The sequence below is a fragment of the Limulus polyphemus genome, unplaced genomic scaffold, assembly GCF_000517525.1.
Source record: "Limulus polyphemus unplaced genomic scaffold, Limulus_polyphemus-2.1.2 Scaffold724, whole genome shotgun sequence".
NCBI lineage: Eukaryota > Metazoa > Arthropoda > Merostomata > Xiphosura > Limulidae > Limulus > Limulus polyphemus.
Window position 1 is genome coordinate 339,228 of NW_013666334.1, and position 27,595 is coordinate 366,822.

General features: G+C 31.7%; 2 protein-coding genes across 3 annotated transcripts in view; one reads left to right on the forward strand and one right to left on the reverse strand.

The window, feature by feature from the left end:
- Positions 1-27,595, reverse strand: part of LOC106460183 (putative oxidoreductase GLYR1 homolog) — a 63,189-nt gene that overhangs the window by 16,143 nt on the left and 19,451 nt on the right. Inside the window, exons 8-11 of the mRNA XM_013919870.2 lie at positions 5,914-6,024; positions 5,481-5,582; positions 2,891-3,053; positions 996-1,175 (exon numbers count right to left, since the gene is read on the reverse strand). Coding sequence (XP_013775324.1) covers positions 996-1,175; positions 2,891-3,053; positions 5,481-5,582; positions 5,914-6,024 — 556 coding nt within the window. The remainder of the gene's footprint in view (positions 1-995; positions 1,176-2,890; positions 3,054-5,480; positions 5,583-5,913; positions 6,025-27,595) is intronic.
- On the forward strand, positions 11,869-25,438 carry LOC106460182 (leucine-rich repeat neuronal protein 1-like). Of its 2 annotated transcripts, XR_002610696.1 has the most exons (3): positions 11,869-12,330; positions 19,756-24,222; positions 24,296-25,438. XR_002610696.1 is itself a non-coding variant. In XM_013919869.2 (2 exons), the coding sequence occupies exon 2, from the start codon at positions 19,776-19,778 to the stop codon at positions 22,617-22,619; it is 2,844 nt and encodes a 947-aa protein (XP_013775323.1). In that variant the 5' UTR covers positions 11,869-12,330; positions 19,756-19,775; the 3' UTR covers positions 22,620-25,438. The 2 variants fall into 2 exon arrangements, 1 of the variants encoding a protein (XP_013775323.1); XM_013919869.2 differs by having other exon boundaries at positions 19,756-25,438.

Below are 27,595 nucleotides of genomic sequence, written 5' to 3' on the forward strand. Positions count from 1 at the left end.
AATTACTGCATGCATTTAGTAGCAGCTGCAGTCAATAGGGTTAAGTACTTAACTATATAAATAATTAAATTTAGTTATTTATAAACACACCTAAACTAATATACACACACACACACACATATATATATATATATATATATAAATCACTAAAGGAAGTACCCTATTATGTAAAACTTAAAACTTGTTGATTGTTACATATATATACAGTATAATATCTATGGTTACAATGTTGGTAGTTGTTGTAACTGATGATGCTAGGTTAACCATGAGAATTCTTATAACCACAAATATTATACTCTGTATATCTGACAATAAATAAGTTTTAAGTATATATATATATATTATAATTTTTTTATCCCCACCTGGGTTAAAGATTCAAAGCTTAAAAAATATTTGCTACCAAAGTACTTAAACTTAATTAGTACAATTAATCCTAGAAATCTCTAATTTGAAAAAAAAAATAAAAAATCTCGGGCTAAATTAATTATCAAATTATGACATTATTCTTAATATTACAAATGGATATTATTCACTTCAAGATGATCTTGTGGTATTGTATATATTTGTTGAATATTTAAAGAATGGGCAAAATAACTGTCTATGCATGCACTAAGAATCCCCATGTGATGAGTGTGTGCACGAGAGAGAGAGAGTAGCAGTCCTAAATAAACCTTGATCTTGAAATATTTATTAATGTACTAAAGTAAATTGAATAAATACTGCACATGGAAACCAATTAAATTTTTAAACACAATAATTAGATGTTTATAAGTATAAAGCCAGTTATTAATTTACCCTAGCTTCACGAACATTGATCTACTAAAATTTGACACACTTCACTACATACATACATATATATATATATATATATCACTAATCAAACTGTCTAAATTTTCTCATCTTTCAGTTTCTTTCTCCAGTAACTGAACATGAAAATAAATTGAAGCAAAACCTTTTTCTAGAACTGTCATGTAAACTTTCCTCTGTAGATTTACCTTGGCCTTTTTCAATGATTATTGGACAGTTTAAGAAACCAAGTCCTAATATCTCCATAAGATCTTTCTGAGACAAACCAGCTCTATCTGCCAATGCCATAGCCTCAGCTAATGCTCCTAATGTTGTTCCTAGGATCATGTTGACAATTAGGTTCATTTTAGATCCACTACCAACCTCTCCTAGAAAAACAATACAATATATATATGTATATATATACATTAAAATCCCAACACAACTTTTACATTCATTGGAAACCACCAAAATATACGTCAAATTTAACAAACTGGCAAAACTTTATATTGTTTTGTAAAGAACTAATCACATGTAACATTTATACCCTGGCCACCTTTCCTAATAACCATGAAGTGGACATTAAAAAAGTTCAAAATCATTGTAGAAACAGTAATGGACTGTTAATATTTCTCTGTGTAAAACACTAATTTAAGACACCTGGTGTACATTTTGATCAGATACTACATGATTGCTAGTTCTAATTGCTGTAAATCTTAATTTTGCTTTTAAACATTTCATAAATACACTGAATTTACAGAAACCAAAACTTTAAGAAAGGCTGTTTTTCCAAAAAGAGACCACATACTTTTCTTTACTTTAAAGAGACTTTAATCATTTTTTTAATTGTCAGGTTACAATCATACCATAGCTGCAAGTTGTTGGTTATACTTTTAAATATTTGCTTTTGAAAAAATAATAACAACAAAATCAAACAATTAATCATAGAATTCATATTTAGGAAAAGAAAAATATTCAGATCAATTGCATGATTGTGGATGTTACTGTAGGTGTTGACTGACATTAAGCTATTTTCAACACGCATATTGAAAATTCTTTACCTCTTAGAAAGATATAAATATACTTAAACTTGTTTGAATATATGTATCATTAATACATCTGACAAACAGTTTACAACCTATCATTATAAATAACAATGTAAAATAGTTTCTATCTTGTCTCGTAACAATCTAAACTGCAAGTGGCTTGTAAAATGAACATACGTCATATATGAGGTTTCTGTTATGAAAATGTTTACGAGAAGATAAGCAGCTAAAAGAAAAATACTATTAGAAATAGTTTTCTTAAATTTTGTAACTAACTGAAAAAGAAACACGTTAACCCATGACCTATAATATACTTGATGTTGATGAAGTGGACTTAAAAGATGTAACTTGTAAGTTTCACAACTAGAATTTTAATTTGCTGAAACAGAAACTTAGACAGAATTACATTTTAAACCACTAACAAAGCAGCATAGACTGATAACCAATTAAAAAACAACAACACATATTTTGTTACTTATCCTTTGGTATTAATGATTTAGAGTTAATACTTTTCAGACTGGATTCGTACTTGCTGAAACATAAACTTAAACAGCAGACTATCTTCGTCAAGAATGAAATGAAGCTACTTACAACTATGTAAAATTTAGTAAGAGTGTACATAGGTTTTTTACTTTAAAATGTGTCTTTCTGTTCACAGTATTTAGAACAACTGAGGCAAACAAATAAGATTAACGTAATGTTTAAATATTATTAAACAATAGTAAGGACAGTGCTTTCAAATAATATATTAACATATTGGATCTATCGAATCAGTCTTGTTTTGATGATGGTTGGAATGTCCAATACTAACATACAGTGAATTAAAATGCAATAACTTGTAAATAGGATCAGGTAACTACATAAAATATTTTGTAGCCTGTCAAGTGGATTTTATTAGAATAGCCATTCTATTTATTACTTGAGAATTCAGTAGTATTTTGAATTTTGGCGTAATAAATACATCGTATCACATATACTGATAACAGTTAAAGTTAGATTATTACAAAGAAATTCTAAAAGTTAGAATATATCATATAACAGATAAGATGACAACCCACCTAGATAAAAGGCATGTTTGCCCATAGCTTGAAAACAAGTGGTACAGTCATCAAAGACTGATTTGTCTCCTGCTGCCAATATAATCAACATTCCTTCTTCAGCTGGTTTCTTGGAACCTAGAACTGGAGCCTCTAAATATCGTCCACCTTGAGCTTGAATAGCCTAAAACAAGGAAGACAGTAACACTTATTGAAACTGTTGATGCATTCCTCTAATTTAACGCTGGGTAAATTAAAATGAACACAAAAAACACTTTTCTTTTACAAGCATTACAGAGAGACTATTTCAAAACCATTTGACATACATACAAAAAAAGTCAATTGAGAGAGAGAAAACTAATATAAGCATTGATCATATGCTAAGTTTGAATGAAATTTATTCATGTAAGTGCTTCCAAAGAATATAACAATTACAATGAAAGCAGAATATTTTAGTTTTTAGAATTATCATGCAATGCAATAAAAAGGGCTAACTCCACACCTCCATCCATAATTTTGAGCTTACAGACTTGAGGGAAGGCAGCTGGTCAACAGTACCCACTACCAACACTTGAAATACACTTATCTGGTTGAATAGTGTGATCTAAACATTATTTTTATAGTGCACCAATGGCCCCAAAGAGTGGAACACATTTTTGTGGCAATGAACACTCAGATTCACAGTATAAGCATGCTAATTACTCAGCCACACCCAACCCAAAAGCAGACAATATACATTTATTTTGTAAGGGCTTCGCCAATAGAATTATCTTAGTCTGACACCTAAACTCCACACAAAAGAATGAATTAAAATATTAGATCAGCATAATGTCATACAAAATGTTGATTAGAATAGTTAAAAGTCCTTTAATTAATATAATTGTCCTTTTTATGTCATGAGTCATATTCATAGAGCCTACGTTTGCTAGAAGAAATTGTGAGGATTTATGAAAACCCCATAATATTTTGCATTTTATGTAGAAATCGTACATTACGGATTTTAAAAAAGGCTGATGTATCAGGATCTATCTGTTAGAATAACAAAGATATTCCAACAGGCTTTTCAGGAAAACTAAAGCAAAATAGGGATAATTTAGATTTTGTAGGGAGCTCACAGGCATGTTTTTACATAACTACCTACATTTTAATTACTACTCTCTGTTCTGTAGGACAGTTTTTGTTGATTAAAACTAAACTTCACCGTAAACAGTTCTTTGAGTTTATCTATCTGTATCTATTTCAAGAGTTGCTGTTTGCCACTGTTATTTCAAGCTACTGTCTTTTGACAAATACTACAGAAACAGTTAAATTGGTCATTTGGCAATGGCTGACAACAACATGAAAGTTCATGATCATTATTGTCTACAAAGGGGTAAACCATTGGTGTTGAAGTCATGTTTTTTTCATGTGGAATTTTAGTTTTCTAGATTACCCTGAAAATATAAAACTTGTTAAATAGGCTGTCTCAGGCATCATTGCACTGAAAATATAAAACTTGTTAAATAGGCTGTCTCAGGCATCATTACCCTGAAAATATAAAACTTGTTAAATAGGCTGTCTCAGGCATCACTGCCACGGCCACAATTTGCACAAGCAATAGAACACCAAGTGCATGTATGATAGATTAGCATAAAATTAATAATGTCTAGTTATTTCAGGACATGACTAACAGAAACATGCACACCCTTTAGACACAAAAATCAAATAATATGCAGCTAGAGTTCATGTAAACAGCAACCATGATAAGAAGTACAATTTAATAAAAGCTGGTGCATTTGCTTCAGTTTTAAAACTCAAAACATATTGAGTTAAAGGAGAATTTGATCACCCCTCAGTTGTTTTTCACTGGGATGGAGGTCATGTTCACTCTAAAGTCACTTACAGAAAGCAGAGAAGACAATTTGCTCATTTTGTGAAAGAAAGTATCTGTTGCTGATGCCACAGCTATAATTTGTGCAAGCTGTTAGATTTTGAAGCAATTTGCTCTCTTAAGTTAACAGAGGGAGCAGTTAGACTATACTAAAAAATATGACTATGTGCATACTTGCAACAAGTTTTGCATTTCATGTTGAGCTAAACCAAAATTTTAATCAAAAACTCGAAAATAAATAGGAGTTTAGCTGAATAATAAGGGAAAGTAGGGCACACTGGGAGGCCTGATAACATTGCTAAGGTGTGTCGTTTTGTAATCAAAATATGGTTAACTGCTTATTTCTAAAGAGATTTTATATTCCTGCAACTCATCACGGCAACTATAAAATAAAGGAGATACAAGTCAGTATATCTAATAGAGCATAAAGAGCGAACAGAATCAGTTTGTCCCTTCTTAGATAGAAGAAATTTTCCATGTATCTTTATGACAGTGAAAGAAATGTTAAAACTGGGTTCACTTTAATGAAACTTCTCACATTTATTCCACTTCTTAATGTTAACCCTATGCAAAAACATTATATACTTTAAAATGTTGGTTTTGATGCTATTAATTATTCTGGGGTGATGTTCCTTTTATAGGGAACAAGTTCCATATTTAAACCCCACATCAATGGAAAATTATTCTTGGGGATATATCTAATACCTGATACAAGTAATAAAAATAAGTGAGTTTGTTCACCTCTGCTATATCTTGAGAGGTTTCAGGATCCACTGAGGTCATCTCCACGTAGCCTTTGTTTCTTTTCATTTCCTTTAGTACTCCACAGTTTCCGAACACCAACTATTATATCAGTTTTAATATCAGAAAAATTCTTATATAACTCATTATAATCTGGGGATATAAATTCTAGTTTCAAAAGAAAATACAGTTTCATAAGATATTTGAAAAAGTTGCTCCAACAGAAGTGTATGATAATGTACTCTCTACCCAACATGAATGGTAGAATTAATTATTATTGATCACATTAAATAATTAATCTAGATCCACACCAACATTAAGCAAATGTTGAGGATTATCAAACATGAGAATGTTGAATTAGAAAGAATACTTAATGCTCAAAAGCTGTAGTAAGTAGTTTTGCTACAGAATCAAATATATTTTCTTCTGTTACCTCTTTTGCTGCCTGGGGGTCAGACACACAGCTGAATGTAATGTCAGATGCTGCTACAACATCACTTGGAGTTTGACCTTGAATGGCACCTGCTTCTACGAAGTCTCGACACTAAAATAACAGAAATTTGTGAATATTACACTGTATCAAAAAACTGAAAAGAAACTATCAGATTATTGTAACTTTGTTTGTTTATTGAATTTTGTGCAAAGCTATTTGATTGTCGACAATCACTTTTGTAATTTGTCCACGACTCAAAATGTAGATCATACATTTTTTTTTTGCAATAAAGGGACATAAACCATTGTACTTGTGCTGCATAGTTTGGTATACTGACCGGAGCACAGATTAATTAAAGAAATGTGCCTTGTATCTTGTTTTTCCATTTTAATTAAGCTTTGAGGGTAATGAATCAAAACCATTACCTCTTAATGTTGTATGTTTAATTCTTATAATGCATCTTGGTGGTATTCTCTTGTAATGTGATTCTTGCTTTGCAATGTAGATTTAAAAAAACTGTAGACTGTTATGAGAAACTTAGCTTCATATATCAAAGTTAGTCTCATAAAATCAGCATTTGCTTATAAAAGAGATTTTTTTTTTGGAAACTCATTTCTGGGATGGTAAAATTAAAAATTTAATTTACTGAAATCAGTAAAAGGAATTAGAAATATTTTACTATTACATGTGTCTTGTGACAAATGGTATAGCGTAAAACGTCTTTTTGCTAGTATAGTATCAAACTAAAGTGAATCTTCCCCTACCTATATGTTTGTAAGATGGAAAGATATTTAATTGTGATATCTTCTTCAAACATGATACTAACTAAATTTGGAAGTGAGGAAAAGCTCGGGTGTAATTCACAGTAAAAGATCCTTTTCTTTTCAAGAAATAGATTAAAATTATGACAGCAATAATTTAAAGATCTGTTCTTGACTAGACAATGGAATGTAACATGATCCCATACTGCAAACACTCTGAGCATATTCTTAAATAATGTTATTTGGTGATGTGATTACTTGTTTAAAACTGTTTGAGTATGAGCTGGAAGCATGTGAGACTATTGAGTTTAGGATAATGGGATTTGGATGTCAGATCTTAAAAACAACTCTGAAATCCAATAACATCTAGAACTAACAAAATCCATTTATGACTACAACAAATAAAGAATACTTACAGGGGAAACTGAGGTTCACAATTGTTAGTGATATAAATATTGTTTAGATCTATGTTTTACTACTAAATAGACAAAAAAAAATCTATAAACTGAACTTTAAAATAATTGCTGTGGATCTAAAATCTTTGAATTCCCACTTTTCCATTGAGTAGTTTATATTTTATTAGTTCAGCCGTATTTTCTCGAGTCTTCTCATGTGATCTGAGTAGATGCTTGTTTTGTGTTTCTAAGTCCAGAGAAACAGAAGTTACAATTTTCCCACTGTTTTGGATTGCTAAGCCTAATTTAATATACAGTGTGTGTATTTATTTATGCTTTTTGTGTGAACTCAACTTCTCACAACTACTTCTACAATCAAGTAAGACTATGAGAACTATTAAAAAACAATATTCACACTCACTCAGATTAGTGAGACTTGGAAGCTAAATGTAGTTCTATTTTCTTGGATTTTTATTTTAAGTTTTTGTTTTTATGGTTTCATGGCAGTATTTTGGGATAATCCTAGAGTACATAATACATAAGTTACAACTTCTTCAAGCCATGAAAGAGGGAAACTAAACTATGCAAGGCTAGTAAAACAACAATAAACATTACAAAACAAATCTGTCAACTTAAAGAAGATTAAAATAACAATAATTTTCTGACCATAGTTTTTAATAGTATTTTGTCTTGCTACTCTAACTGTTCAGTGACAGAAAAATTAAAGAACTTTAGAAATTGTTTATCAAAATATTTAGCTCCAATTAATGTCTGATTAATACCCCTTTCATGATCCTTAATTTACTCTAACATATTAACTACTTTTTGAATTGTATGTTAATTTAATTAATTCATCCAAACGACCCTTTTGTACAAGAATAGTCTCTGTGAAAAACAATAATTAAAAAAACAGCTCTACTACATATGATTTTCTAACTTTTAGGGCTTCTTGGAGACAAATCAATAAATTTTAACAAAGTTTATTCTGTATAGACATTTCTAAGTTATATATGTATATATGTGTGTGTGTGTGTGTGTGTGTGTGTGTTTTGGTATTAATGGTGAATTTTAAATAATGTTCAACATGGGAATTCTACACGTTAGTTAGTTAGTCCACTTCTAATACCATTATTATTGACTCTATCAGTTTATTGGTATAAAACGTTTTTACTTTGTCAATAGAAAAGCAAGAAAAACTTTTGTTTTCTACCACAAGGAAGATTTATCTAGTTGAGACGCACAAATCAATGTAATTACAAGTATTCATGTACCATCTTTATTTGTAATACTTATATTCAAAACTACTGAATATTTCGATAATTCTACCTACTATCGCGATCGGATGTGTACTTAATAATCGGCACATACATGAAAATCATGCAACTAGAGGCGTCAGTCTTAAGAAGTATTTCGTTAAAGGAGCTTACCTCCCAAACTCATGAATATTATAATTAAAACAAACAGTTAACTCCCCTAATTATGATAATCGTATGTCGTTCTATTAAGGTAACTTTCTGTTCACGCAAATATATAAAACATAAAGCCAAGTGACGCCACTCCAATGTGTTAGACTGTTTTTACAGTCTACACAATGAGACTCGTCTATGATTCACGTTACACTTAGTGATTGATCGAACGAAAATTATGTTTGGCCATGACGTAAATTGGACACGGTTTTTAAATGTTGTACTTAAGAACTTCCTGAATCACAAACTTTTGACAAAAACTAAAATATAAACGTATGCTTTATCGATTTCAACGCACTGTTTTTTGTGGACCGACAGCCAAGGCCTTAAAAAAATCTGATTGCTTTATATGCATGTTACATTTTTTTTTTACCGAAAACCACTATAATGATGTGTTACAATTAAGCATCTGTTCAAAGACTAACATAGTTTCAGCTTATTATATTATCAAAATAATTCATTAGAGTTAAGCAAGTGTAGTGTATATTTCTATATATTTTACAATTCTCTTTATCACTAGATGTTGATATAATCAACTGATTTAAGACCATGGAATAAAACAAACAAACAAACAATTACCAAATTCCAGTTTGTTTAAAAGATTTCGCGTTAACCTACATAAGGTTCATCTGCGCTAGCAGTCCCTAATTTCCAACTTAAAAGACTAAAAGGGAAGGTAAGCACCCACTATCAACGCTTGGCTGATCAAACAGTGGGACTTGACCGTCACTCTTATAGCGCATCCACGGCCTCAAAGTACGGAGCGCATTTTTATAGTAAACAAAGAACCTTTGGATTCACAGTCCAGCCAGTTAATTACTAAGCCACGCCCCCAAAACACTACAAAAATGTAAAGGAAACTGACTCAAAATATAATAAGATTACAGGAATGTCACATCAAATACCAGGAAAAAACAGGAGTAAGTATACAAATTAAGCCATTTTATAGGAACTTTTTCATAAAATAATACCTTACAAGAAATTCCATTTCATACAAAATATTTTATTTGTAGTTAAGCACAAAGCTATCTGTACTCTGCCCAACATGGTATCGAAATTCGGTTTGTAGCGTTGTAAGTCTGCAAACATGCCGCTGTGCTACTGGGGGGCATTTTAGTTGATTTTGTTTGTATTTGTCTTAAAAAATCAAAATCTTTAATAAGTGAGTATAAATTTCAGTGTTAATTTCCTTTTTTTTTTAAAGTATTTTTGACTATTTACGCTCTGCCCACCACAGGTATCGAAAACCTACTGACTTACCGCTGGGCCACTGGAAAGGCGATAACACCTTTACGTCTACAATACTTTTTTGTTTGTTTGTGCATAAATAATACATGCAAAAGATCATTAAAAAATAAAGACTACGATTATAACGCAAATTTTTGCTGTTCAAGGAGAATAAATTTATTGGTCAGGGTTATTATTTTTTCCCGCTAACCTTGGGCCTAGTTTATCAAAAATAGTTTAGCAAATCTAATATTCAAATAAATTATTCATAAAAATAAATCCTTCTAAAACTTCTCTTGATCGTTGATAGGACATTTAAAAATATATGCAAGTGTGTGTGTGTGTGTGTGTGTATCTGTCCGTGTAGGGGCGTAATCAGCACTACTAAAAGGGGTGTATTTTTTCTATTATAAATTTAGTGTAAACCTTTTCTTCTACAAACACACAAAAAGTGAATTACATGGAAGTTAAGTGTTTATTAAATAAAAAGCAGAAGATAGTGGACCTTTTATAATATTTGGGTGGTCGTTCGTCCCCCTCCACATATACATCCCCCTGTGTTTGTGTTTACTTCTGTTACAGGTACAGAAGCTTTCTAGTGGAACTGTGTATGCCTTTATTGCCGCCAGCTGTGTATTCATTCTGTGATGGATGTTTAGAGCACAAATAGTACGTGTTCAAACGCTTTGCACATTCTGAAATAGACGTTCATATATTTGTCTAATTTCCGGCACCCTAGATACACCAAAGTTTTTCTACCTTCATAGATACAATACCATACAAGAACAAGTTGTTTGTTGCACAAAACATAAGATCTATACTGCCTTATATATATGTATGATTTAGGCATAGTATTCATGATGAAAAACAAGGGTAAAATGGGCATTATTTGCATAGTTAAGAATAACACCTGTAGAGGTCTTGAAAGACTAATCTACAAACAGCTCAGTTAAAAAAGATGACGTTTTGAAAGACTTTCGTTTTATTATGCATGTTTTTCTTTGTTTCTAGTTAAGCACAAAGCTATGCAATGGGCTATCTGTGCTCTGCCCACCACGGGTATCGAAACCCGATTTCTAGCGTTGTAAGTCCGCAGACATGCCGCTGTGCCACTGTTTATTTATTTTTAGACTATTTTAAAAATTAACAATAAACAATCACGTTTCCATATGATTTATATTTGGCGAATTCCACTTACTTTACAGAACAACATATAATATGTATACGAGTATTAAACAGTTCCATTTTTACAGAATGGAAACTTGTTTGTTTAAAATTACGTGCCGAATGCAGACTATACAAATTGAGCAAGTTTGGTCTATTGTACAAGTTCATAATTAAACTTTACGATCTACAACCTATGGAGTTACATGATATCAGCGAAATTTATCTTTACGGTACGACTGTACTCCCTTATCTTTTCTCTTGAGGAGTCTACAAAAAAAACAAACATTCCGTATTTTTTTCTTTTCCAAAAATTTCCTGCATATCTATAAAACATAACCAGCTCAGTTTTTATTGAAATTATCTCAATTATTTTTCATTTATTCTTATTACATTTGCTTTTTAATACGTTACTTCTACATATTGTCATAAAAAACGACGTAACATTATTTTTAATACTCTTTTCTAGTATGCGATTATTTTCCAGAAAACAAACCTGTTTTAAAATTTCTTAAAACAAAAACTAAATACGGCGTTTGTTTAAAAATGGTAGGCATGGCTTTGTTACACAATAAAACCAACAGATTTATTCACATGCACACGTAATTAGACGGAATATATAATATCCAATGGTGATGATAAATTTCTATGACACAAACAAGTCTACGGTATCTACAAAAGATACGATGTACACCCACAAAACAACGCACTTCGATTAATATATCTGCTTTGAGAAATCATTGTTTAAAATTTACCTTCCACAAAAAGAAAAGAAAAAAAAAGGGGAGGGGGAATACAATAAATTTTGCATCTACGTTAATAGAATTTCTTATATACAATCAACAATGCACCTTACAGAAAAACATTCCCTTTAAACAACGGGTGATTATTTTTAGAAACTTGCAAACACAATTACGTACCTACTACTATTATCAAGATTTATCACACACGAAAAGCAGAGGCTTGGAAGGCTACTATTTGTTCAATCCACACACCCACCCCTCAAACGTACGTTAGTGGTATAAGCCCAGTTCATATAACTTGTCGGTGGAGAAGCGGAAATCTAGTGCGTACGAGTTTAGGTAGGCCTAAGTAGAGGTGGTGCGTTTGTGTATATTTATGATTTTTCAACACGGGTTATTTCAGTTGGATAAAAACACACGAAAAGCAAACGTCATTTTTATTACTTATTTCTTGCAATGGTCAATTATATGAATGGAGTCTATACACAAACTGATTATATCTTAAACTTAAGTTAAAGCTATATGACATTGTAAAGACCTTAAAAAGTCGTGGACACCGTTAAAAACGTAGGCACCCCAATGACCCTGGCAGTCCTTTTCCGCACTGAATCAGCTGCGTATGTTCAACACTGTAAGGAATACAAGTAAATATCTTTGTTGGGTGAGTTATTTCAAAGACTTTGCTTCATTTTGTTATAACCACCTATACAATTGAGTTTTATAATTTCAAATTCATTTTTAACAAGTTGTGTCTTCGCACATAACTAAAAATAAAATAAGCACAAGTTATTTTGGAGAACCATGAAGACACGACTTTTTACTGAGTGACTAATAATATTGTTTACATTTTCCTTTACTTTAAGGCTTTAGTAAACATTGAGTAACAACCTTTTTAGTATAATAATAATAATAAAAAACTCCTTTGGGTCACCTTTCTGTGCTGCGACTGATATTTCAAGCACCATGAATAAAATATAAAACCTCAAACTTGATTATCTCAAATTTTGGAGAAAGACTCGACTTTAAATCAGTTACAGATGATCAACATGTGATAAAGCAAGGTGTTAAAACATCTGCTATGATTTTGTGTCCCATAAATGACATAAAAAAATTTGAGATCTCAATACTTTTTCTTAAAAAGAGGGTTGGGGTTGACCTAATTGAAATATATAAAATCACTAAGAGAATTAATAAAATTGATGCATCAGGTATTTTTCTTGTCAAATTCTGAGGGCAGTAGAGCAAGAGATCATAAATTTAAGACTTGTAAAAGTTTGTTGCATCTCTAGTTCATTAAAGTAAGACACTTGTAGAACAAACTGCCACCTAGAGTGGTAAAGGCTGCAACCTTACATAAATTTTTAATAAATTGGTTGATGAATATTTGGGATCCAGTATTAGATTTAATGATTAGTGTTCTATTTGTTGAGGGAGTTGGGAAGATCTTGATGAATTCAAAATGCTGTTTCATGTCCCATAATTTAGGCAGAGCATATATAAACCAAACTCATTAATATGGTGAAAAAAATAGCATTACATTGACATTGGATCTTAATACAAATACACTGATTTAAAGTTTTGTGTAAGAAACTATTTAAGAAAATAAAGAATAATAACTAACATTTTTCCAACAATTTTAAAAGGAGTGTTGAGGGTAGTATTAAGTTAAAATGTATTATGTGTATTTAAAAAAAAAACCATCCTGAATATGCAAGTAAGCTGTTTGGGTTAAAAATGTAGCCTACAAGAATTACCAGTAACTTTTTTTTTCTAATTGGGTTAACATAACAAAGCTACTGTGATTAAAAATAAAAGATGTGTGTGTTTGTCCAAAGTCATCCTTAATCTTAGTTTTGTTAGTTTCATTAGACAAAAATAACTGTTCTTAATGTAGATGTTTGTATTGTTTGTTGCCAGACTAGCATGTATTGTAAATGGATATCTTCTTGAAAGTGAAGGAAGCAATTAAATGATATGAAAACCAAGTTGGGCTAACTACAGTAGATTAACTGATTAGTGAGTTAAAGTGGTTTATTGATTATTGAGTTTCATTGTTACTTAATAAAGTTTAATATTGTGAGCTTTTCTTTTGACAAAGTAATATAAATATGAGAAAGTTGGTAAGACAGCAACTATTTAGCATTATTTGTGAAGTTAGGCCCATTGTTAGTTTAAAAGCAGAACTTGTAGTTGAAGGAATAACATGCTTTCATTATCATTAGGCAGAATGGGCGTTGCGTTCTTATTCTTGCCAAATAATCCTAAAGAACCTAGCTAACGTTAGAAACCTTTACAACAACATTGTCATCATGGAAAATTGGGGTAGTGAAAAATGGGACATGACAACTGTAAAGTTTCGTACAAGATGTCAGCTTGTTGATTTGCCTGTCAGTCTTCATCTCGGAGTTTTACCAATTTTGTGTATCATGCTGAAACTGATAAATATGGATGACCATGCATAAAAACTATCGTAGGGGTAAAAATTATTAAACTCTAAGAATCATCTAACCCTAGGTTACAAAGTTGATTCCATATTTTAATTTCAATAACAGTTAGACACTTAAACAAACTTACTTCTAGTGTTATGTAACATTGCATTATTATTTTACAATAGTACACAGGTGAAATGATTAATAACGTTCTTAGTGTAAAGACACCACCATCCAAAATCAAACTAACTTGTACAAGATTTTAGAACATTGAGGTCAAAATAAGATTCCTTAAAAGCAACAGGCACTCACATTTTGTGTGTGTGTGTGTGTATGTATTAAAGTTTCTTTTATTTTAGAAAGTACTCTCATTTGTAAGAACTGATATATCATTCTAATTCTCAGGCAGAATAACTGATAGGCCATTCTAACTCTTGGGAACTAATGATTATTATAAACCCAAGGAAACTGATATTTTGTTCAACATATTTATATTAAACTTTTATGGTGCAAATTATGTTATAGGATATTTTAAAGCAAATTTGCATATTACTTAATAAGCAATACAAGTACAGTCAATTTGCGAGGAAGCTTGGTAATTTCAGATCAAAGCAAGCTAACTGAACTAGATCAGTATTGAAAAAGTAATAAATAAGTAATAATGAAACTACTTTTATATACCAGTCTAACTGGAAGAATGTACTGTCAAAAACAAGCAAAATTAATAGACTTGTAGCCAGTAGAATATGCTAATCCATCAGATGGATACCCTTATTATTATTATAATATTGTTAGCTATAATTCTGATACCTCTTGAACTCGGTTTTAATAGTCAGCTTGAGGTTTAAAATAGCCCTAAATTCATAATACTAGGCTAACAATGCAAAATACTCTTCATATTAAACAGTATAACCAATACTAATAATTAAACTAACTCTGAAAAAAAAATGCTATGTTACATTTCTTATTTACTTATGACATGAAATTTTCGTTGTTACAATACTTGCTAATAGCTGTCTGTATTGACTATTTATATTTGATTTCTCTATTATGGTAATAAGTAATAGGTTTTTCATTTTGGAATACTGAAGTTAGTAATTTTTGCAAACTCTAATTATATATGTATTCTGTACACTATTATTAACACTCAGTCAGTGTAAGCCTACAACAACAGTATTTCATCTTCTGTTTACTTAAAATAGGTAGAGGAAATACTTCCTAATCATACTTACATTTTTCATATTTTATTATAACCTAAACTCAGCTTCAAGAAAAGAATAAATTGAGTTCAGTGTTTCTTACTCCCAAGTATTGGAATATAGACAGTGATGGGAACCTTCTTTTTATGATTTATGATTATATTTTTTATACATTATATAGATAAGCAGTAACAAAAAAATCTGGGATTGTATATTCATCTAAACTACACCAGCAGTGACATCTTGTGTAGATTACAATGGTAAAAGCTAATTAATAGTTTATTACTTGCTTAAAAAAAAGAGAGTAAGAAACACACAATAGCATTATGCACGTGCTGGACAGGAATTACATCAGTATTATTTATTATGAATTATTTTTAATTATCACATTTTTAAAAATAAAGTTTAAATACTGCAGTTATAATGAGATGGCTGGAATGCTGCTTACCTAACAAGTGACTTCAGTAACATTTGTTACTTATATCATTGGAAGCTTTATTTATTTATTTTTTTACTGTTACTTAATTTACCCTTACAATATTTAGAAGCGGTAAAATTGCAGTTACCACAAAAATTGCAAAAACAAAATAACAGAACTGTAGTTACTATAGGTAAAATCCCCCATAAGAAAAACATTTCCACAAAGTAAAATTTTAACAAAACGTTGACATTTTTGTTTTTCTTACAGCGTTTTAGCTATTTTTCAAAAATCGGTAGCTTTAAAATGGCTTTCAATTTGATATTCTAGTACATGGGCATAGCTTGATATAGAACTGTGGGGGATATAGGCTAAAGTACATAGATCTAAGTGTTTAGAAAGTAGTCCCTTCCTATACTATAATTTCCTAGCTGCGGCCTTATCTTAATGCTTTTTATTAAGACTACGTGGCCTTAATGTCGAATTCGGGAATACTACAACTTGAACTGACCAAAACGGCTTGTATCGTTTCCTTGTGTGGATGACGTAACTTGTTTAACATTTCAAACTACTCCAACATCTGCATAAAAAGGTGGGGGGGGGGGGTATTGTAGAAACTTGATTATTACAAGTTTCAGGATTCTACAAGGTCTGATTGCCTTGTTCTAACTACGAGTTTGCGTGTAGTTTTCACTCGATCGATCTACCTTTTGTAACCTGACTGAATTTTGAATCAACGCCAGCATTTTATTTACAAAGACATTACAAACTTTACATATGCTAGTTTTGTTTTGTAATTATTTAAATACAACAACACTTTTTTATTATTTAGATAGTTGACGCTAACTTAATTTTACTTACTGTTTTATAATATAAATAAACAAGGCGTGAAAAAAAAAGATCAGAGGCATAAGAAAAAAAAATAAGGTAAGAAAAAACGCATATTGTCATGGATACAGCAGAAGCTGAATATAGAATAATGAAAGCCGTAAAAATATTTTGCACACTACAGTGAAAGATGTATATATAATATGGACACTTCGAGCAGTTATAGTATTGTATGTAAACACATGCTTAACAACTAATAATATTGTTGCGTCATCGAGATCACGTGACAATATATACAGTTTTTAAATATTCCTTTGCTTTGTACTGCAAACACAATTCTAATACGAAGCTTTTATCTAATTACTCATCATTTACGTGTACTATTTATAAGAATCCAGGACAACTAGAACCCTTAAACAATTAAGTAGGACATTTAGACACCACTGGTTAATTATAAAATAAAACAATTACAACAGATATGTTCCATGTACAACACTGCATGAAGATATAAAAGACCTGTATATATATCTGGGCCTAATACATTACCAGTTTTTATATATCGCAATACCGTTATCGGTCCTGGTTGTCAACTTATTATAGCACCCAAATGCGTTGGGAATATCCCATCTGTCAGACAAAATCCAAACGCCGATGTCAATCTAGTCAGCCGTCATGGAAAATCGTAAAGTCAATCAAATAAGGGTACGAAGCTGAGTGCTTACACCCACAGCGTCTTAGCTTCTACTGCCTTTCACTGTCTATAGCTAGTTGTGCGGTTACATAATTATAAATGTAACTAACACGAAAATACGCTAATCTAGAGTACTTGATTATTGCTAGTTAGTTATCAAATGCAACGAAACTCCTAAATGGAATGAAAAAATATAAAAACGAACCTAGCGAGTTTTCTTGGAATATATTTAATTTAATCAAGCCACATAGTCCCCTGTTAATTCACTTAAGATATTCACAGCTTTATTAAATTGAAAACTAATTTTAAACGCGAATGACACCTTATGTGCATCTGAGCTTAAAAGGTCAGGTCAGAGGAAAGGCAGCCAGTCAGCAGCAGCCGCCGCCAAAAGTACTTTGTCTGGTGCTTGGAACCGAATAGAGGGACTGACTGCCACTTTCATGATGGGTTCATAGCTAAAAGTACAGTGTGTGTTTAGCGGCATCGGGTCTTGAACTTTGCACTCTTCAATACACAGCATGAAAGGCTAACCACTACGTTACGGCTGATCCTGATTCAACTAAACACATGCCTCTTGAAGTCAGCATTGGTTTTGAAGTGGGATGCCAATTTTTTTTTTCCTCACCCAAAACATTTTCATCAGATGTAAGAAGCTGAGGAAAATTAGTAAATAACTACATTTTTACAGATTTTATTTTTAATCTCCGACAGGTCTGTAAATTATAACGAAGTAGTGTAGCAGCAAGTTATTTGATCTGTTTTTTCCAAAGGTCACAAACTACTTACGTCAGAATATTTCTTTTCATAATAAGTACCTGATAGTGGCGCTTCGATTTCCCGTAACATTATGTTCTATGACAGACTTGTGCAACCGAATTTCTCGGCGTTATTATTGAAATTCAGCTGGTATGAAAAAATCGATACGGTGTTTTTGTTTAACAGCAATACACACGCGCGTCAATGTAGACGTTCAAGAACGTGGCAGTTCATTTCAAGGTCATGCGTAGACAACTTAGCTACGGTCTGGTTTTGTAAGCACAACTACACGTACATCCAAAATTCTAGCTCGTTCTCATAATAGCCTAATTAACAAATATAATACTGTAACTAAGTCATAACAGACAATTTCTTTTAAATCTTTTACATTAATCGCTTCTGGGAACAGTCTGACCATACCCATCTTAAGTTGTTTTTTTTTTGGTAAGCTATTCTGTAAATTTAGTAAGGGTATAAACTAGTTTACAGTATATGTGGGGAATGTAATGAGAACATGCAGAAAAGTCAGGTTTACCAAGGTAAAACTATTTTCACGTGAGCGTAACTAATAATTACAGCGTGTGTATAAATACAGCTGCTGCAAAGAAACATTACAGAACACCTAACTAAACACTGCATGTCACAAACATTTAGTATTGCTGTTAAGAATTTTTGTGTTAAAACTTGGTTTGCTGAAACTACATTAGTTAGGTCAGAATAACTGAACACAAGCTTTAAAACCATTCACCCTTAACGAATAATTTTTACCTAGCAATTTCTGTTACTGATGTATTATATATGCCCATTATTCGATTTAAACGTCGTTACTCTAAAAATTATAAGCAGTTTGTTAATTGGTGCAGGAACTAATGACTTAACTGATTAGATGTAGCAATGAATGTGTTAAAAAGTTAACAATCTCAATTTTGAAAACCAGTAAGACTGTACCAGTATTTTATTCAGTAATTTCCCCTGTGCAACACCCCCCACCCCACCCCCGGACTGTACACAGAGTATCAACGTTGAAGACTGAACGTGTTAACAAGTAACAGCTTTTATTTTCACTGAAATTAGCTTGGGGAACTATAACTATTGAACTATTTTCAATTTCACAGCTTTTCTGTTAAATTGGCATAATATTGGATGGTAAGTAGTTTACCATATACCACTCAAAAGTTTGTCAGAAAAACAAAAATGTCTAATACAAACATGCATTGCTTCATAAAGTTTTTATAGTCTGATTTAATTTCCTTTTCAAGAAGTTATCAGTGTGACCAACACTAATTAAAAATCACTAAGAGGATTTATACCAAATTTACCTTTTTATAGAGGTAATCATTAAGGGGAGACAACTTATCTCTAAACTGTTTATTTCATTTTTATTTATTTATTTTTGGAAGTATGTAAGAGTGATATCAAAGCATAGGGATGGTAAATGTATATTTATAAAATGTGTACAAGTTTAACTAGGGTGATTTTGATACCTTGCACAGCTTTCTCAGGTGTAGCATGAAAGCTCATAACTCTTCCTAGTTACTTCTGTTAAGCAGTTTTCAAACATGCTAATTGTTTTCTGAAAAATACTGAAACCGTAGTCAGATTCATGATGTTCAAGTACCATCACGGTATTGTTATTAGTGTCACGTATTCTAAGATGAGAAAACAATTAAGTTATACATTTTTAGTTTTTCTTTCTTCTCCCATATTATTTATCTGTAATTCATAATTAAAAAAAAATATATATCAATTATTTTATTTCCAGAAGAAAAATGCTATAGCAGTATGCTATCATCAAGCACACAAACAAGGAAAATGAAGAAAGCTGAGGTTTACACAACAGTTCTGATTCTGTATGTTTTCACATGTCAGTGCAGTGCTGTGATACCTTCACACCTAAGTCAACCCACACTTCAAACAATGCTGATAGGTGGAACTTCATCTGCACTAAAAATTGACCACTTCTTGCATGATAATGACTCCTGTCCAAGTATATGCAAGTGTCGTTCGTATGAAAGCCACACTGAAGTGGAATGTATAGTCAGAAACTTAACAACTCTAGCTACACTTCCAACATATACAACTGCCTTAACTTTATCAAGAACTCGGCTCAGAACACTGAATATCTCTTTTCAAGGTTTATCACATTTACAGAAACTTATTCTTTCACATAATGAGCTGAAGTACGTCAACTGGAAGTTTCATAACTTTTTCACGAAGCTCAAACTTTTAGACCTAAGTCATAACTTATTATACGGTACTTTATCTTCTAATAGTTTACATCTATTTGAAAGTTTAGAATTGCTTAATATTTCATATAACCAGCTTAATGAGTTACCACATTCATTATTCAATAAGTTAAAGTCACTCAAATTACTTGATTTAAGTAATAATAAAATATTAGAGATTGATTTGCATAGCTTTTCTAAACTTTATTCATTAGAAATCTTAGATCTTTCAGTGAATAATTTATATCAAGTACAGCATGACTGGTTCAGTGACCTTAAAAACCTGAAAGAGCTAAGGCTTGGAAGTAATCACATCCAGAATTTGAGTAATGTAGTTTTTTCAGCATTAAATACCTTACAATATTTAGATCTTAGTGACAATAAGATAATGTCAATAGGAATGCTGAGTTTTAAGGGTCTGAAGGAACTAAGGAAATTGAACTTGAGTATGAATAATATTAGTTTTCTACAGGAAACTACATTAAAGCCCTTGAGCAATTTAGAAGTTCTAGATCTCAGTTTCAACCTCCTTGCAACTCTGGATAACTTGTTTAGTTCTTCCATTTGCTTGAAAAAACTTTTCTTGTCAAATATCAAGAGCCTTTCAAGAATAACCAAGCCAATGTTCAATGGCCTTTTGAACCTGGAAGAGCTGCAAATTGCAAACTCTTCACTTTCTTCAATAGCGAAAGATGCATTTGTTCCATTAACTAAAATGAAAGTCTTGGATATAATGGGAAGCAATATGATCACACTCGAAAAAGGTGTATTTGACACACTGTCAATTTTACAAAGGTTAAATTTGGCTGGAAATCCATGGCACTGTGATTGCTACATGTACTGGCTGTTGCCTTGGCTTGGAGATCATACCAATGCTCATCTTTTGAACCCATTCAAGACTCTGTGTTTTAATCCCAGTCCTTTAGCTGGTCATACACTCTTGGATGCTTTAGACAAAAACATGGTATGTACAAACACCACCGTTCAGAAAAATGTCTATAAAATACAGTACAGAGTGGGATCTTCAGCTATACTCAACTGTCAGGCAGAGGGCAGTCCAACACCAAACCTCACTTGGATAACTCCTCAGAATGAAGTCTTCCATTGGAGTGCTGTGTATGAAAATACAACTAAATTTTTACTCACAAGTAGTCCCAAAAGAACCTACAATGTGTGGGCAGACAGTTTTAATCACTCAAAAGATGACCAGTTTTTATTACTTAAGAATGGAAGTCTCTTTATTAGTAAGATTCAGCGTATGGATGGTGGTCATTTTCGATGCATAGCATCGAACCCTTTAAGTAAGGAAGTTGTGAATATTCATGTCAGTCTCGACTATGAATTTTTGGGGAATATAAAAATTATTAGTATCTTAGTGGGCTTTGCATTAAGCTTTGGATTCCTCTTGGTTACATTGATGGTAATCTTAATTCAATTTATTTTGAAGCGGTTTGGAATTGAATGTCCATGTCCATGTGGAATTGCATATTCCACTAAAGCACAGCATATTAAACGTATGTTAGAAAACATGGAAGGATATAGGCGCCAACAACTTGATCGTCTGCGAGACCACTACAGTGTTCAAGTACAGAGAATAAAAAATAACTGTATACAACAAATGGAGAAGCTCAGAGAAGGCTATTCATTGCAGACAGAACGTATAAGAGATATCTGTGACTATGGTACACAGCATATTGACCGTATTAGAGATAATTATTACCAACAAGTGCAGAGGGTACGAGATTATAGTACAGGCCAGATTGATAGGCTGAGAGAAAATTATGTATTTCAGAGAAATCGTATCCGTAAATTCAGTGCTCACCAATTGTACAAGCTAAGAGAAAATTACAAGGTACAACAACAGCATTTGAATAAAATTCTAGAGAATCTAAACCTCGAGAGTTGTCGCAATGTTTGTGCAAGAACAGATTCCATAATGTTTGAGCCCGAAATCTTGGTAGAGCCTGTGTTTGTACCAGCAATAAATAATGTTGCACTTGCTCAGCTACAGTACTGCAGCCAGAAGGACCAAGGTGACAACTCCAGTCAGACATCAGCTTACTTCACTCCAGATGAAACTGGATCTCAGGTTTCTGATCAGAATGACTTCATTTGCAGTGCTCTTCCAGAAGAGGTGCATCAAGTTCAGTCCAATGGAAGTGCCTCCAGTTCTCCTTTAAGTATAGTTTCCAATAATTTATCTATCACAGCTACTATGGAAACAGCAAACACCCCAGCAAATTCTCAAGCTACACTTACCAATGAGAGAATTTCTATTTTTGTTGGAAAACAAACAGCAGATGCATGCAAGGCAGAGAAAGATAGGAAAAAAACAATTATATCCTTAACCCCTGGGACACGACTGCACCGATCTCGGAGTCTGCCAGAAACTAGGGTATAACAATGTTAACTACTACAGTGTACAGGTACATTATGTACTGGAGGTAACCTATAACTTAAATTCTTCCGTAATCCAGTTAACAAATATGTAGTTTCCTTAGCAGAGCATTCCCTAAACACTTTATTCTTGATGTTACAAACAGAAGAACAATGCAAGTTTAGCTTACAGAACAGAGTGGAGGTAATTTGGAGATATTTAGTAGTTTTGTATTGTTTACCTTTAAAGTGTATGTGTATTTTTCTAAAGCTTACCTGTTTAGAACTGAAATTTGATTTAAAACATTTTTATCTGTCCAGTGATTGAAATATACTCCATTTCAGTAAAGTTTGACATGTTTTCTATTCTTAAGACAGTCTGAAGAGAAATATTATCTTAATACATTCAAAGATAAAGTTGTTGTCCAGTAATTTACCCCCCTCTTTTTTTTTTTTAAATGAGTGTTAGAACAAAACTGATGGCAATGAATTTATCTAGTCCACATGTAGTTAACAAACTGTAAGAAATCAGTCTCATTCTAAATGGGAACTTCTGTGACTCAGATATACACACTTACCAATCAGCAAATAACTAATTTTATAATGTCTATTTTTGTTTATCCCAGAAAAAACCTCAAAACCTTTGAATTGTCAAACGTTAGGAGATTTCTTTTTTTTTCTTTTCTTATTTTTAAAAAACATTCTTAAACTAAAAATGCTATATAAAGTGTTTTGAACTCTAAGTATTTATGAGAAATGCTATCCAAGTTAGAGAGCTTGCATGCCTCTTTAGAAGACAGCAAACAAATATGTTGGCATAAAGAATAGGCAAACTAAATGTTAAATTGCCCAGACACACAAACAAATACTCTTTAGATATTTTAAGTATGATATAAGTGTAATATTATGGTTAAGGTACTGTAAGGAGATCATAAATATAATTTCTCTTTGTTGTTTGACTCTGAAATTTTAATTCTATTAGATTATATTTAAGAGAGATGAAAACAACGTCCATAGAGTATGATGGCTCCTTTCTTAAACTGCAATTTAATTTTATAATAGCTTAGATAAAATTTGACTAATGGGCTTCATTCTTATAATGTAATTTTTAGGTAGCATCAAAGATAATTCTAAGTGAACACTTAGGTTGGAAAGTTTAACCTTGTAATTAATGTTATTAGTAAAAGTGAAAGAAGAAATTTTAGTTTCCATAAGGCATACAAGTGGGCTTCCAGTGTATTTGATTTTTAACAGTTATGATTGTAAATGTTAAGAGTCCAAATAAAAGGTACTACAGTTTATTATTTTACAGTTCTTATAAGTGATGATAAATTGAATTTATTTGCAATATCTAATTGCAATCTGAAACGAGGAGCTGCTTTAAGATACACAGTACAAAAGTAACTTTAATTTGGATTAATGTTGAAATATTGTATACTTTATCATCTTTACTACTTAAAACGTGTAATATAAAAACAAAAACAAATCATGTTTAGAAATAAACACTGTGACTTGATCAAATACTAGTCTCTTTAGAACCTTATACTCTCACGGTTAGAAGTCGGAGAAAAAAACCTTTTAAGTTTGAGGAACAGTTGTTCCAACATACACAAGTGTTGGAGCAGAAGGTTTTGCAAGACTGGTACATCTTTTAACTTTGAGGAACAGTTGTTCCAACATACACAAGTGTTGGAGCAGAAGGTTTTGCAAGACTGGTACATCTTTTTGTTTTCCTGGAATATTAATCCTCTCCATCTCTTGTCCTGGAATATTAAATCCTCTCCATCTCTTGTCCTAAAGCTCGTCAGTAGTTATAGTAAATGGAGATTCTGTCAACTCTCAATTTGATCTAGTGATGTGGTCTAAGGAGGTCTGTTTTTTAATGTCCATGCTTTTCTCATCATATGGATACTAAAATGTCTCCAGTAAATACTAATCCTGATAATTCTATCTTTCCATTCTGCCAAACATCAGTTCAATACCTCCACTAAACAAGACAGTTCCTGTCACATAAAATGCTAACACAACAGATGAACGTTTCATCGTCCATAGACAACTGGATGTTGTTTCTGTTAACAGTCCTATACTTGTAATAGTATGATCAATTCACAGTAGTTATTTGTAAACATATTTTTTTTAAATTGCATGTTTTAAGTACTGATGATGATAAAGTATACAATATTTCAACATTAACCCAATATAAAGTTACTTTTGTACTGTATATCTTAAAGCAGCTTCCCTTGTTTCAGATTGCAATTGGATACTGTGATGTTAACAGCATGTTTAATAATTGCCAAGTTGAATTTGCTTAAAGGTAATAGTTCTCTCATCTTGATGCCTACTACATATGCAGTTTATTGAAGTGAAACTATGAATTGGTTTGTTTGATACTTTTAATCAGAAATACTCAGATTTCTTGAACCTTTTCATAATGAAAACTTAATGCAACTAACTGAAACAAATGCATTATTTTTAGTTTTTAGAAGTACTGTTATGTAGTTAGTCTTATATTCAAAAGGTTCAGTGATAAAAGAAACAAACAAAACTGATTACTGAGCAGTTGTAGTCAGTCCATAGTTTACAGGAGGTGTTTTTTGTACTTTGTAGAATCAAGGAACTTTTCAAAGTAAACGAAAATGTTTTAAAATTCTAAGTTATTAAACTTGAAACCCTGCAAGGCCAAGTAATACTGTTAATATTCTTTCAAATACATGTTTCAGTTGCTAGCTCAGATAAGGTCCTGAAAATAAAACCTGTATGAAAAATACCAATTTGTTTATTGCAATGGCTTATCAGATCCTGTTATCTCTTTCTGCCTATACACTAATAAATTCTTCAATAAAATAGCAGTATAGGACTGATTTATTTATGAACTCTTTGTTTTTACTTTATTAAACTGCTGATAATAGGAATTTGGACATTTATGTTCATAATATTTCCCAACATATTCTTTGTGTGCTATCATGACTCAAAATATAATTACTGAAAAATGTACAATAGCAAATAGAGAAAAACCACCTAGTCCTGTTATATTGACCACAAGTATATTTGGAATATCTGATGATATGGTGTGCCACTCTTTATAAATATTTGTTACACAAGTACAAATGTTTCATACTGAAGTACTCTTGTTATATTTTCAGCATATTTTAGAAAATTGAGTAAAAGTTGATGAGAAATTGGATCCAGAAAAAAACCCATAAAACTATCACATTCTTTTTTAGTTCTGTAACATTCAAGACATTTGTGTTGGTGTGTACTTGGTAAGACCCTGAGGTTTTTAAAGACAACTATTTGATTTTGAATAAATGCATGGTTTTCAAAAGACGAAGTTAGTGGTTACTGCAGCAGTGGGATACAACATATTGTTAAGTTGAGACAGAAAGACTAATTGAGAGAAGTTAAGTTGGTCAAAGGTAATTTTTGTCAGGAATTAAGATTTTCTATATAGCCACAAGCTTTCCAGATCTTATCTGCCTGCAGAAGACTAGACTTAACTGGTATGAAAAAGAAACAACTTGGGTTGATCCAACATCTTAACATGTACAAAGTGCCTATTTGAGATGCATTACACTGTTGACAATTATAGCTAGGCAATTAACTTGACCACATCAATTAATATCAAGTAAAATAATCAAAATTTGTATTTCTAATTATTACTGTTTTGGATTATTCCAACTATCCAAGTCTCGTGTGAGGATAATCAATTAGTTCAATGTAATCAATTAATATACCCAACAATTAATTGATTAGCAAATTCCACTAATTGCCAAGCTGTATTGACAATAATAAAAATAAGGATGACACAAGATTAACCTTGAAACGGGTATTATACAATATATTGTAAGACATTGAAAGCATAGCTATGACAGTATTTCATATAAAAATTAAAATAAAGATTGCTTAAAACATGCTGTTACAAATTAGTTCACTAATAGTGTGAGATTGTTGTTAGGCGCTGCTATCAAGGTCTACTATGTAAGGGCAGATAATTTAATAATGGATCCCACAAATAACAGACTAACTCTTTCATATTCAAGATTGAGGTCACCTGATGTATACAGTCTTCATTATTATTTTATACTTGTGATGCACCTCTGTGGAAGAGTTATTTGCATTACTGTCAACAGTAGTACTGTATCTAACTGAAATGCTTTGTATGCATGCAGTGTTACTAATTCTAATCAATACAAATTGTTCTGCTTTCCAATCAGTTAAGCCTAATAATTTAATATTAAACAAATTGTGTGGTGTTTAATTTGTGTAATTATATATAATTAGAAAAAATTTTAACATACAATTAACTTGTGCTTTGCAAGTTTTCTTATGTCTTTGGTACAAAAATATGGGGAGTGGGGATATCAAGGAAAAGTAGTTAAAATATATGTTTATTTTCAAAATAATGTTAATGTCACACTTGGATTGATATTGCTGATGGAACACTTTACAGCTCGTTAAGAAAGGTTTATTGAATTACTGGTACTTCAATTTCCTTTTTATATTGAGGGTTTTGCTATGGCCCATTCTACATACACACATTTTACTAAACAGCATTACAATGTTTCATGTAAGGTTTTTGTTTTTCAGAGTTTAAATTAGGATTTTAACTTTTAAACCTTGGAATTTTTTTCTATTCTGTTTACCCAACCAAATACTATATTACAGTCAATTAAACAATGATAGCATTGAATAAACTAAACCATAGAATAATCAAGTTAAGTAGTACTTTGTGCTATCTACAGCTTTATAAGCACGAATTAAATAATGAAGAACAAACACAAATTTACAAAAATATGAAGATGATTACCCCAACTAGTTTCGACGTACCATGTGCATCATTTTCAAGGGTATACTATGTGTGTGTGGAAAACATTTTCACTGGAATACGTATATAGAAATCATACCGAGAAAACAACACTCTCTAGATGTCACTATACACACAAACATGAAAACAACACTCTCTAGATGTCACTATACACACAAACATGAAAACAACACTCT

Excerpts from the sequence above, each read along its gene's own strand:
- LOC106460182 (XM_013919869.2), top strand. The coding sequence starts at position 19,776 with ATGCTATCATCAAGCACACAAACAAGGAAAATGAAGAAAGCTGAGGTT.